The following is a 13,909-nucleotide window of genomic DNA, read 5'->3' on the forward strand; positions in this document are numbered from 1 at the left end:
GTTAGTTTGCAACTGCTCAGACAACACTGGATCCATAAAGGCCCTGAGTGGGTTGGAGTAGTTTGTTACAATGCTAACTGTGTTCCTTTAAGCTCTAGTTTCCTGTTGCTGTAGGGCTGCAGAGTTCCTGCCTGAAGTATGTTCTCTGTGTGCTGGAGTGCTCTGTGCCACTCCTTGCAGTCTCATCAGCACTCTGGAATTACAGCTTTTACCCCCCAGCTGGAAGTGTGTGTCACTCACCTGCTATTACAGGGGAGTAGACCAAAGCTTTTTGAGTGTAAGAGGGAAATAAGAAAGAAGGGAGGGAGTCAGGGAAAGCACCAAAGGAGTAATCAGGCTTTATTGTTATGCCTCAGTTGTGATTATAGTGAAATGGCAGAAGATGGGATGTGCTCAGCCAGGCTGTGTTCCAGGTGAGAGCTGGTGAATAGATTTGAACCACCGTGGGTTTCATTAGGCTGCTGCCAGTGTCCATTTAATATCAGCTGAAGAGGAGAAAAATAACAACAGAATTGTAGGGAATGTGGAGGTGAGCTGGAGATCACTAGCACTAAGCTGGGCTTCCAGGCAGTTTGTATTTTAGCATGCTTGTGAGTGGAGGGAAGAGAGAGAATTTATATTTTACATTGGGTTAGTTGATTGCTAATTGGCTTCAGTTAATGAACAGTTAAACAACAGTCTAAATAATCCACAAATAAATCTGGCATGTATGCTTCAGAACAGCTTTTGTGCCTAGTATCTGAGGCAAAAGGGAAATGTTTATGAGGCAGGGAAAGCAGGGGTGTGTGTCACTGTTCAGCCACACTCTCTCACTCCAGAGTGGCTCTGTGTTTGTGCCTCGACTGACACAGGAGCTGGAGTGTTTCTCTTTAGCCCTCCTGGCTGATGCTGGAGCTGGTGTTACTTTTCTGTTCTTCAAAGGAGGAATGACCCTATGCCAGGCTGTGTATGCTTGGAGGAATGGATGAACACCCTCCTTCTGGCCTTCCCTTCTTTCCTTGATCTCCATCTGGCTTTTCTGCAACTAAGCCATTTGGAATTAATTAGTAGGCTTAAAAGCAGTAGGATAAAGGAATGGGAGTTTATTTTCCCACTAAACTTGTTCTATTTACAAACTCACACTCTCTCATTAAAAAATATTTCTGGCCTTCCTTCCCCTTACTTTTGCCCAGTTCCCTTAAAAAAAATGTTGAAGAGCTTTAAAATGAGAAATAGTGCTTATTTTACTTAATCTGGTATGAACCTGGCCTCTGTGTATCTTGCATTTTAAACTACTGCAGTGCATTTTAAAACACTTACTACTAAAGAAAAGTCTTGATAAGCTCAGGTATCAAGCAATTAAAGCAAAGTTCTGCACGGAGAATCCCTTGGAATATTTGTTCTTCAGTATCTTTCATCCAAGGATTTCAAAGTACTTTACAAACATTGATTATACTTCAGCAGCACTGGAAGCCAGAAAAAATTGACAGCTTTTTTCTTTCTTTTTTCCCTCCTTTAATAGGTGGTAGAAAATGATACCTCACATTGCTCTAACCCAGCATTTTCAAGATCTGCCATCAGTATTTATGCACTTAAATATATGGCCAGATTCACAAAAATACCAAATCGACCGAGCTTCTCCTGCCCTCCCTACCTGTGAATATTTAGCTGGTCTTGTAGCAGATACCTATGATGGCTTGTCCAGGGCCACACAGGAACCAAAGCTGGAAGCAGAAATAAAAATCAAGCCTCATGTCTGCCAATCTGCTGGTGTAATCAACAGCCTACAGATAGCAAAGAACAGACAGAGAGCGTTCTGTAAGGCACAGGAGAGCTCTGCTATCAGGAGGTGACACAATGGCCCAGCTGAAGTCAAGACTTCACTATTCACAAGTTTTCACAGGAGATTCTAGCCTTTGTTTCTCTTTGCTGAAAATGGGATTCCGCTTGCTTTCTTTTTCAGCCCCTGTCAGTTGGATCAATGTTTATTCCTCAGCTGTAACAGCGCTGCAGTTTAAGCTATTGCCACCACACAGTGGTATTTCTCTTAACAGCTTTTGTTTGATATTCTTTCTGGTAAAAAACAAAACAAAACAAAAACAACAAACAAAGAAAGAAAGAAAAAAAAAAAACAAAAAAAAAAACCCAACCTGATGATAACTTTCCTGCTTCTCTCATAGCTGACATCAGGAGGAAGACCACATTATTACGTTTCTTATAGGAGAAGCCCGTTTGCACAGATGAAGCTGCCAAAGTACTCCCTGCCCAAGGTAAGTTGCTGCTGCTAGAGTCCCCATATGAGCCTACAGGTATTTGGGTTGCACAGAAGATCCTGAGTCCAACACAAGTAACTGCAAGATGACATGCAGTGAGTGAAAACAGTGTTCTTCCTTAACAGAACTTTTGCAAGCAAGAAAGGATTAAAACCAAAAGTCAGCGCTTTGGCTAGTCAAGGACATGAGCATGAAATGTAGACAGATACCACAGCCCACATCAATTACCATTTCTATATGTCTTTATGCTTAATTAATTAAGTTTTGGAGGGGATTCTCTCTCTCTCTTTTTGTTTTTTTTTTTTGGTCTTAAAATTCCCCTCTCCTGTCACTGTCTTGTATGGGTTGCTTTTTGTGCTTTCCCTCATTAGTAGATTTTAATGGGAACCAAGCAGAAAGATGTCTCTGTGTGCCTGCTCTGTCTCCAGACTAATTAACAATGGTGAATTAGCATTGGAGATTGAAAGGGTATTTCTGCCTTCTAAAGCTGAATTTTTTGAAAGACCTGTATAAAATGTTAGCTTCATTTTGAAGAAACCACCAATTTGCAGCTGGTATCCTAATGGGCTCTTAACAAAGACAGAGGACTTTTTTTTTGGCCTTTTCATTCTTGATATAGTCTGTCTTAAATGAGATTTAAGCTGAAAGGTAGCAAATGATCTTATGGATTCTATATGAGGTCTAACATCAGAAGACAAATGCATTCCCAGAAACTAAGCAGGGATTGTCAAAAGAAAAAAGAAAAGAAAAAGCAAGGTAAGATTTTGTGGTAGAAATGTTCAAAGGGATAACTTGGCTAATTTCACGACTGGCTGTCTTTGATTCCTCAACCCAACAGACTTGTTTATAGTGGATTTCGTGGGTGGCCTTCATTTAAACAGACTGCAGTTCAAACCCAGCCCTTTGGTGCCTCAGCTTCCCTAGGCTGCTGTTGGAGCCTTTGCTCCTGTTCACAGCACTGGAAACCAGCTTGCAGGACAGTGAGGACCAGAAGCCTCACTGAAGCCATGAGATCTTAGCTCTTGCACAGGAGATCTGTGGTCTGTCTCAAAATTTTCAGCCACATTTTAAGATACTTTGAAACTTCCTGCCCAAGCAAGTGAAAATACAGAGAGAATTTACTCTGTAAATTCACATCAGATTTAAATAGGTGTCATTTGAAAGAGCTCTTAGCAACAGAGTTGCATTTTAGCATGATTATTGTAAAAGCCAAATAAAAATTTTTATTTACAGCCAATTCAGACCATCTGTAGAGACACTCTTTTCTTTAAACTTATTTTTTCCTTTAGCCCACACTTAATTTTTGTTCACCTTCTCAAAGACTTCACTGGAAACCCAGGGAAAATGTGCTAGAGTTAAATTACAATGTGTTCCAGAGAACAGGAATTGGAGCAATATATTCATGTTATTTGACCCAAAGAAAGATGCTTTGTCACAATCTCAGAATATCTTCAAAGTCTGGAGAGCTGTATTTGGCTTGGAAGGAGCTGCAGTGGAACTGTGGCTGTCTAGGAGGCTGCCATCAAAGCAAAATAGTCACTTCTATGAAAAATGCACAGAGAGTTATATTATTCAAGGAATTGGAACATACAGCTTCTTTTATGCCCAAATTCTCTTTCATCTCCTTCAGCCTAAGAAAGAGGGGCCAAGTATGGTAAACAGTACTAAGTGACTTCTGGAATTGAAGATGGAAATATCAAGCTTTTTGTGTCTGTGTGTCACTCCTCCTGAGCTGGAGGCAGGCAGCCTTGGCAGGTGATGCTGCTGCTCAGGCAGGATGGCCTACAGCAAATCAAACTAAAATATTATTCTTGTTGGCATTAGCAGCCTTGTAGCTACTTTGATCAAAAGCCTAAATAAATAAACTTGAAAATCTGTTCCATTCAAGCAGATGCCTGCATATGTGCATACAGGTTGTGTTAATCCTGTAAATAGCCTTTATTGAGACCTCTTAATTGCTGCAGTGATGTTGATCTGTGATGCTGCCTGTTCTGTACCACAGCACTACAATATGGGCTGTGTCACACACTGTAGTGCACACAGGGTGCATTTACTCCAGTTTATACCAATGCACTGGGCAGACATTTGAGAATATTGAAGCAAGTCAAGCAGTTTCTCTTTTAAAACACCTGTCTTAACTGGTATTGGGTTGCATAGTGATGGAATGGGTGCATCTGGTACCTCTTCTTTTAAATTCATCCCCTGCTTTCAACCTCAGGATGTACATCCTGATGGAAGAAGAAATAACAAAAATGAATAAATAAGAATACAGACCTTAAATACAGACCTTAAAAGAGCTGACAGCCCCAGTAATTTTACAGAAGGCAGAGGCAAGAGCCAGCATCTTCACAGACATTTCACAGAATATTCTGAGTTGGAGGGGACCCACAAGGATTATCAAGTCCAACTCTTAAGTAAAGGCCCCACTGGGGAGTGATCCCACAACCTTGTTGTTATTATCCCTATGCTCTGACCAACTGAGCTGGCAGAATAAAACTGGCATTACACATCCCTACTTACCATGCCAGGAAAAAAAGTTCCCTGACCAAGTGCAAAAGGGGCAATTGTTCAGTAATTCAGAAAGCCTTGGCTTTCAGTCATTTGAGGAGACACCTGATCAAACCCATGCACAGCATCATGTTACTTTTGTCTTTGAAAAGGCAAAAGGGACAGATAGTAGAACTGCATATTAATGTACTTCCAGTATGTTCTGGAACATAGAGAAAAAAGCTCAGGCTCTCAGTAGACAAATGCAAGGGGAGCCCCTAAAGGTGATGATGACTCTTTGAGACAGGTGTCTTGCTTCACATTCCTGTCCTCTTCCATCTCTGTAAGGAGCTTGTGCTATATCAAGATGAAGGCTGTCTTTTTGTATTATTCCTCCCCCCCAAGAAATTAATCCCCATTCTGAAAAAAACCCATACATAATACGATATGCTGATTAATTTTAATTTTCCCAGTGTGGAAATGAAGAAATTCCAGATGCTGGTCCAAGATCTGTTTGATGCCCATTTAGTAATCCTTTCCTATCAAAGCTGTGCATCATTGCTGCATCTATTGGACAAGGCCATATTAAGAGGAATAGTTAATTTATCCCCAAAGGCACACAGTTGGAATGCTATCTTTTTTGACTTTCTGCATTACGTATATTATGCCAATTCTAACTCAGTCTCTGCTTCCCTAGGCTTAAATTACTTAAGCCTTACTGGAATCTTCTTTAGACTTCCATCTTACAGCATGCTCTGATCAAATGCAGGAAGCATCTATTGAATAAATTAACTCATTTGCTTCTTCAGCACTTGTAAAATTGTCTTTAGTTTTCTCTGGTGTTGATTAAAGCATCTTTTTACCCATCTCCCCCCGTTTTTACAAAACTATTGAATGAGGTGGTAAGGTAATGAAAAAGTACATTCACCAGGCAAAGCAAGTTTTAGTTTCTGTCTATGTTTAAATGCAGAAGCCTGCCCATGTGTACCCATATGCAGAAATTATCACTTGTGATTAGAGCTGTGCTAGCCAATGTTGCCTGGAGCACACTGGGAACACCTGCTGGTGTAGATCTACCAGCGGATTGAACCAGGGTGACAGTCTGAAAAGAGGAGCCACAGACAAACAGCTGTGGCTGTAACTCCTCCTGGCACAGCTGGAGCTCAGAGGATGTCTGTTCACCACCAAAATTAGTAGGACTCAGTGGGACTTACATTACTTTTCCTATTGCCTCGGGAATTAAGCCAATCTGTTCCTTCACAAATCGAGCCCATCTTCTGGGACATGATTTTCTCCAGTGCAAAGAAGAAAGTAAATCAAGTGCATATTCATCCACTCTGTATTCAGATCTGGATCTGGATGAACAAGCAACTGTTGTGAATCGTTACTCCATGGTGAATCCACTTTCAAATTTATAGATCAAATTTCTTCATTATATTACTTTTTTATTTTTAAATTACAAGACTTCATCTGGAAGTATTAATCCTCCCTAAAAAGCCACCAGACACTCAATTTTCAAAGACTATTATTAGCAGAAGGGAGAAGTAGCATCTGCTTCCAAAGAGTATATTTTCTGATAAAGTTCTCAGTTTTGCATATAGAAAGCCCTGGCTGAGATTCATGGAAGCAGAATAACTTTGGGATATCTGCCCAAAACAGACTGAACAGCTGAGTCTTCTGGGAATCACCTGGTGCTCAGAAATCTTCATTTCTTTTCCTACCTCTACAGATTTTTATGGCACCCAGGAACTGAGGGTGCCTGTGCTGGGCAGATAGAGCCTGGGAATTTCATTATAATGATCTCTTTCTTGGTGGCTTTTTCCATTGTAATGGAAAATAAAATAAAATGGGTAATAATTTCTCCAGGCATTGAAAGATGAGATCAGGTTCAATAGTTCCTGTTTTTTCTTCACTTATGCAACCTTATCATTGCTTCCTGCCTGCTGTAACACAGAGAAGCAGAGTAGAACAAAACCTCACTCATAGTGCTGGTGATCTAACTACATATCTGTTCTTTATATCTAGTGAGGATTAAGGTTGTTTTTTTGTTTTATTTCTTGGGGTGTGCTGTTTAGTATAGTGGTCCAGGGCCTTGGCTCCAGCCCACATTGTCATTAGAAACAGTAGATAGCAGCAGATGTTCCCTCATTAGCTCCTACTTGTATCAGGTCCTGAGCATATTTGCCTTCTGAATGCTGGGCAAGAAACAGATGTTTCAGATGGTCATTTTTTTTTCTTCTTCTTCTTTTTTTAAACTCCTACATTATTAATATCTGTGATTCCATACTCATGAGTGGAATCACTCAGATGCTAAACAGAAAAAAACCCAACAAATAAACAACCCCTCCTATTCCCTAGACAAAATATTCATTAAAATGAAGGTGTTGGTACGGGGAGTGAAAGTGCTGCTGTTTAATGCTGTAGTGCCAATGTAAATGTTCAATTAACACCTCAACTACTTTGAAAATTGGCAGAAGAGAGCTGGTGTAAAATATTCATGGATGGAATTACTTGCTTACAGTGGCTGTAGACAAAAAAACAGTAAAATGCCACAGTATTGTCTACTGAGTTCCCCATTAAACTCCAGCCTAAATATATCCCTTGCTCCTCCCCAATTTCTTTGGTGCCATTGGAAATGGCAGCACAGAGCTCCCCCAAGTAACCTGCCTCTCTTTTCTTTCCCCAGGACATGCATGTTATCAGCACAGATGAGAATCAGGTGTTTGCAGCTGTTCAAGAGTGGAACCAGAACGACACGTACAATCTGTACATCTCCGACACCCGAGGGGTCTACTTCACCCTGGCCTTGGAAAATGTCAAGAGTAGTCAAGGGCTGGAGGGGAATGTGATGATTGACCTCTATGAGGTATGTCATAACTCCAAATATCTCACTGCTATCTCAGGAGCTCACAAGATGCCAATTCCCTCCTTGCACATCAGTATCATAAAATGCATATGAACAGCAAAGTCAACAAATGACTAAATACAGAGTTTTACCCCTCCTAGATTTACTGCTGTATTCACCAGTGGGTTCTCAGGTGAGGAACAGCTCATGGCTCTTTGATGCATAGGAAAATGTTGTGGAATAGTTCATTCAGTTGCTGAGAGGAACTCTCCTTGTCAGCCAAAATCCTGCTTGGACCCATGTTGGCTCTATGGCTCTGAAAGCTCCCAACAGTCTCAATAGTATCATTCTCCAATATTTGCTGCATTTCTGGCAACCTAATCTCTTGTTTTAGAAGAGACTGCTGTTTTCAGCTGTCCTGGTCACCCTTCTCAGCTTGGACTATTCTGGGAACTTAAGTGGTTATAGATATGCCCTCTTGGGCTATCCCATGTACATGGAAACTCTCATACCTCATTTTGATGCCCTCTTTACCCTGAGCCTTTTTCTGAACAAGTGTGCTTTGCTTAAGCTCACGGTAAAAAGGCCAATTTGCCTTGGCATCTATGACAATTGATCCTAACAGTAGGACTTCTAATGTGCCCTTGTCCATCTCTTGCTCTCCTGCCTGTTTTCCCTCAGGAACAAGCACTCAGCTGAGGAGAAATTCAATTCTCAGCTGCCATTCTGAGGGTCAGGTTCTGTTTTCAGGTCTCCTCCAGGGTATTTTCTTACCATTTAGAATAAAGGTCATAAAGTGGATCTGAGTGCCTTTGAAGATGAAGATGCTTCTTGCACTTCCCCATCAGTGCCTCAGTATTAGCTCTGCTCTGTAGCTTTCCTTCAGCTGCCCTCTACTTGGAAACCACCTTGAATTGTCCAGAGATGTCAAGAGTTAGTGCAGTGGACTGGAGGAGGATGGGCACTGCCATTTCAGTCATTTGGACATTTTTTACCATTAATCTCTCTGCAGTGCTGGCAGCCCATGGAAAAACTGTTGTCTCTTATTACTGTCAGCTGGGGAAGCAGCTTTACTGCATTATGTAAAGGTGTCCTACATCCCAGGGGTAAAGAAAATCTTTTGTTTTGTTTTATTCATCTGACACCACACAGCAACCTGGATTGAAATTGATGGAATCAGACTTACAGCATCATATCTGCTGAGTATCTAGATAGAGGGAATATTGGCTGACATGGAACCTGGCACAAACCTTTCTTTCAGTTTGATGTTCTTGCTGGAAGAGAACAGAGAGCCAGCCAGCATGGTTCTCTGAGTCAGATTGTTATAGTGATCTAGGGGAAAATGGAGAGGAAGGCAAGAGAAGGAGAAAAATACATAGATAAATTAAAAGTGGAGAGATTGCCAAATGAGTCCTTCTCTGGTGGCAGCAGTATATTTAAAAAAGTATCATCATTAGAGAAGATGACAGAGAAAGGCCTGTTTAATGTGCAGGTGTCTGTGTGCATGTTTGAAGTTCTGGTTGCAGTGTACATGTTTGTGTGTGTAATTCCTAAGTTGATTCCAAATCAAGAATAAATCTGCTCAATGCTGTGAAGCAGGGAATTGGACTGGGTACAAAGAAATAAAAATTCTTTCGTAGTGTCTCCTTGAGTTCACAAAAAGGCTGTCCTAGTGACCACATCCTAAAGTGAGGAAAGAGCTAAATCACTGACCACTGTGTCTGAGTGCCCTTTCTAGTGCCTGTGTCTGCCCAGGCTGTGTTGGAATGGTCCACAGACAGTCCTGCCTGTGACAATCCATGACTGAGGTGATAACAGACTGTGAGGAGGTGTGTCTATAGCTATGGTATATGTGCCTGTCACTCTGGAACTTACTTTTTCTAGCAGTATGTATGTTGGCTGAGATGTTCAATGTATGAAGGTGGTAATGGGGAGTGAAAAATGTCTTAAGAGTTGTGTGCCCAAGTGTCTTGTATGGATCTTTCTGAAGCTGTAGAGCAGCATTAGAATCACAATGCATTCAGGGTGGTGAGGATTCTGCAATTCCTGTGGGGAAGCTGATGGACTGCTTTTCTCTCTGTCCACTGGTAGTCTTGCACTTGCTTGCCTGGGTGTTTCTCTGCAATGACTGTGTGAGCAGCAGGGCTGAACAGCTCCCTATGTGTGCCAGGGTTGTGTATGGGCAATTGGTCTGTCTCTTCCTTCTGAGACTACACAAGCATGTGTGTGCAGTCTTTTTTTTAAGATAAAGCTGTCCAAGACTGACAGAATAACTTTGCTTTCTCAAGAAAGGATTTTGAGTCCCAGCCCATGACTAGAATCATAAAAAGATTAAAAAAAACAACAGGATTTCAGAGCACTTTTATTGCTCAATATATAAAGTGTTCTTTAATCATTTATGGCCAGCATTTCACAGGGACTATATAATAGAACAATTTTGGGACAGCAGCAAAGCAAAGTACAACTGCAACTATAGGCTCTAGCCTCTGGTAGTAAAGGCAGAAATATGTTATTTTTCCATCCCTGTCTATTCATACAATGTCACAGTGAGACAGGAGTACCCTTGTCTTTTCAGGGCGCCTTTCTACTAAAACAAAGAAATTCTGAATACTTAGTTGGATGGGATCAAACAATCCAGCTGAGAAATTGAAAAGGTTATCTTTTTTCTGCTTATATCAACAATGAATTAGTTAACTATTTAATTTAAAGACTATTGCCCTTTATAGCCAGCCATATCAAAGTCTTTGTGAACTTCAAATGAAATTCAGGAAGGTGCTATTTGAATGACTAAGTACATCACTGTGCTGTACCAAAGCGCTGTACATAAGTAGTTTCACAGCATGTGATTTAAAGTGCAATAAGGTCCTGTTCACTGGTAGCTGTAGCATCCAAATCCGGCCACATAATTAAATGGGTTGAGCTGTAAAAAGCTCTGAATCTGCTGTGTAACTGTTTGCCATGCCATGTCATTTAATCTCTGTGAATAAAAACTCTCAATGAATGATTCTGTCTGCTAATTCTACATCATGAGCAGAGGTGAGGTGGATGACTGAACAGACTTGCTGGAAACCAAAAAGTTTCTCATTTATCCCCTCCTTCTCCTGATTTCACTTCCCTTTTTATTGCAGCACTCAGATTGCAGAATGACAGCCTAACAAATTCATTCTCAAGCTGCAGCAGCTATTGGGCTATTGATTTTCAGTGTGCTGAGAAGATGGGAACATTCTGCAGTGTGAGTTGTGGTTTGAGGTTGACTCTTTTTTCTCCTCACTAAGATACTTTTAGACTTGGTTCCAGTGTGAATCTGTTAGCATCATGTCTTTGAAAAATCCTCCTGCAGGTCTGTGGATTTAAACTGTTAGGTAAAACACCAGAAAAAAGTGAAAGGATGAAGACCTCATTGCCAGCTCTGTAACTGGCATTCTGTACGGCCTTGATGGAGTCCCCAGTGCTTTTGTTTCCTCAAAACACAAAATTGTAACAAAAATACCTCTGTGCCCCAAGTTATCCCATTGAAACACTGATAATTATTGTTTTGAAACACATTGAGATCCTTAGATGAAATGTCTGAAGAAGGCTGGATGAGAATAGAAACATTGAAATGCAAGTTTATGTGTGTGTGTTGCTGTTTTCTTCACAAGGCCAAAATTGCTGCTGTTTCCTGCTGCTGCTGCTGTGCAAGAGAAAAATAATTGCCTGTGCATGTTTCATCTTTCAGGGGGAAGGATGTCTACACAGTTGAGAGGTTGTGACTTTACAGATAATACTACTGACATCTTGCCATGTTCCCATGATGATTCTGAAATAGTATTTCTTTCCCATTTGTCATCTTTGCACCTATGAGGGCTCTGTCTCTTCCCCAGCACTCCAGCTTGCCTTTGATGTACACTGGCAATTCTGGCCCTGACACTGACCACACTGACAGAGCCATCAGAGCCCTGGTGGGTTTGACAGAGAAAAAAGGACATGCACAGAACCTGCATGGACTTGATCTATTTTTCAGCCATGTCAATTTTTCCTAGGTAGCAGGGATAAAGGGAATGTTCTTGGCTAACAAGAAGATTGACAACCAAGTGAAAACTTTCATCACCTACAATAAAGGGAGAGACTGGAGTTTGTTGCAGGCTCCGCACACGGATCTGAGGGGAAATCCCATTCACTGTCTCCTAGTAAGTACCTGATGGGGGAATTTGGGGGTTGGTAATACCCCAGAACAATCCTTTTTCTACCAGGTAACACAACAGAGGGCAGCTCCCCTCTCTATGCAGTGTATCTCATGGAGTGCAGTGCTTCAGGCTTGGGCTGCCAGGGGTTGTTGCATTGTAATCTAGGTTAATTTAATTTAATTTCTGGAAGAAATTGTGGATCAGCTGCCTTCTGCAGAAGTGCTGTGTCCCTGGAAGAGCAGGGGAAGCTGGATGCTGTGTCTGGCAGTCGGTTCTCTGGACACTAGATGGGAGGCGAGAGCTGCTGTAGCTCAGAACTCTGAGGCACAGGAACTGGAAACAGGCTGAAAGGAAAAGAGAGCTGGGATTGCTTTCAGGCTGCTCGCTTGGCATTAATATTTATTAACATTCATCATTTTCTCTTTGAGCTCATAAGTGAGAATCGACACATTCATCCAAATATATGTACAGCTTTGTGTTGGTGTAAATTGTATCCATCTCTGTACTTACTGATATAGATCCACATATAGCTATGTCTTTAATCATCATTATATGCAAACAGTTTCCAAGAGGGAGAGTGAAATATAAATAATGTGAATAGAATTGGAGACCTCTATGAAGTTAGAGAGCCTAAACTGATCTTGACATATTTTTCAGCTGATGCAATCTATTCACAGTAGTGGGATAATACTCAGAACCCCTGTATTTGGGATTCTCAATAGCTTTCATATTATACTAATTCTAATATGGTTCCAGGCAGAATCAGGGACACTATTTAGATTGATCTTACTGCTCCTGTCCTGTACTTGCACGTTGTTTTGCATCTAAAAAAAAAATGTTTTCTCATTTTGAGGCATTAGAATCTGAATCAGCATTATATTTTGTAGCTGAATGCTACACTAATCTCTTAACTGAATGTCATGCACTATTGAAAGAGCAAAGAATAAATATTTGAAGCTGCTCAAATAATTGATTTTTTTGATTCAGCCAAAATGAAAGTCCTTCATTTTCTGTCCAATTTGGAAAAAATGAATAGGAAAGACTGGGGGTAAGACAGAAGAGTTATTTCAGAGCATTACTAAATTCTTTTGGGTTTGTTTTCTTCTTTCAAATTTTTAAATATTGTAACTAAGTGAATTTTTATTAGATGTTTCCATGTGGTGAAAACCAAAAAAGATGGCATCCAAAAAACTTTGCAGACATATCTTTGGAAGGGACTAGGTAAAGAAGCCTTTGTGTTTCAAATAGATTGTATAATCTAGTTTTAACTGAAGTGAACATATTCAGTTAAAAAAGGTCAACATTTTGGCCTCAAATTATAACCAATTTAATCAGAAACTAAGATTTTTATTATATGATATGATAGTATAATATCCTCGGGGACTAGCAAGGAAGAAGAACAAAAAAAAACAACACATAGGCAAGTAAAATAATAAAAGTAGACTTTATTTTTTTTTCCCATAAATTTGAAGTTAGAGTTCGGAAACTGCTTTCCTGGTATTTTTGTGCAGGGATCATGCAAAGTCTGACTTGCCACTCTGGTTATAAGTGAGCCTCTAAGTGCAGGAATTGGATATTTTATATACAAGGCTACACCTGCCATTGTAGTTGCCCATTTTATAATGGAAGGGGTCATATATCTGTGTGTGAAGTAGAAATGGATGGTTCTTATGGGGGGAGAGAGAGTTTTGGTCCCTTTAAGCCTTCCCTTCCATACTGGATCTGCTACTATATCAATGAGCAGAAAATAAAATAAACTTCATTTAAAATTAGACCAGATATACCTGAACAAGCTGGGTTCCTTTGAGGGAGATAAATCTGAACAAGCCAGGCAAAGGGTCAAGAGGAGGAGCAGAAGGTGTGGGCACTTGTAGGGACACAAATCAGTGAGAACTGACCTAGAGAAGCTCATGGTTCTCTGGGGATTGCATTTCCATCCTGGGAGCTCCACTGTGCACAAACCACTATTTAAATTTAGTTTGTTTTTATTTTGTACTCTATGCAACCATGTACTTGCTCTGAGAATTACTTCCACCTGGGTAAGCTCAGTAGATGTTTGTCATGCTGTTTACATTTCTTAAGTGCTCTGTGACTTGAGCTGGAGTGTAGGAATTGTTCTGTGATTTCAGGGTGCTGAGGGGCAAATCCTCAATGCACTT

At 40.6% G+C, this 13,909-nt stretch overlaps 1 protein-coding gene across 3 annotated transcripts in view; it reads left to right on the forward strand.

Annotated features, from left to right (window-relative positions):
- The window catches only part of SORCS1 (sortilin related VPS10 domain containing receptor 1), a 259,953-nt gene that overhangs the window by 189,812 nt on the left and 56,232 nt on the right, over nt 1-13,909 (forward strand). For all 3 annotated transcript variants that reach the window (XM_054637007.2, XM_054637006.2, XM_077182900.1), the window contains exons 8-10: nt 2,160-2,249; nt 7,426-7,605; nt 11,607-11,753. In XM_054637007.2, coding sequence (XP_054492982.2) covers nt 2,160-2,249; nt 7,426-7,605; nt 11,607-11,753 — 417 coding nt within the window. The remainder of the gene's footprint in view (nt 1-2,159; nt 2,250-7,425; nt 7,606-11,606; nt 11,754-13,909) is intronic.

The sequence above is a fragment of the Agelaius phoeniceus genome, chromosome 9, assembly GCF_051311805.1.
Source record: "Agelaius phoeniceus isolate bAgePho1 chromosome 9, bAgePho1.hap1, whole genome shotgun sequence".
NCBI lineage: Eukaryota > Metazoa > Chordata > Aves > Passeriformes > Icteridae > Agelaius > Agelaius phoeniceus.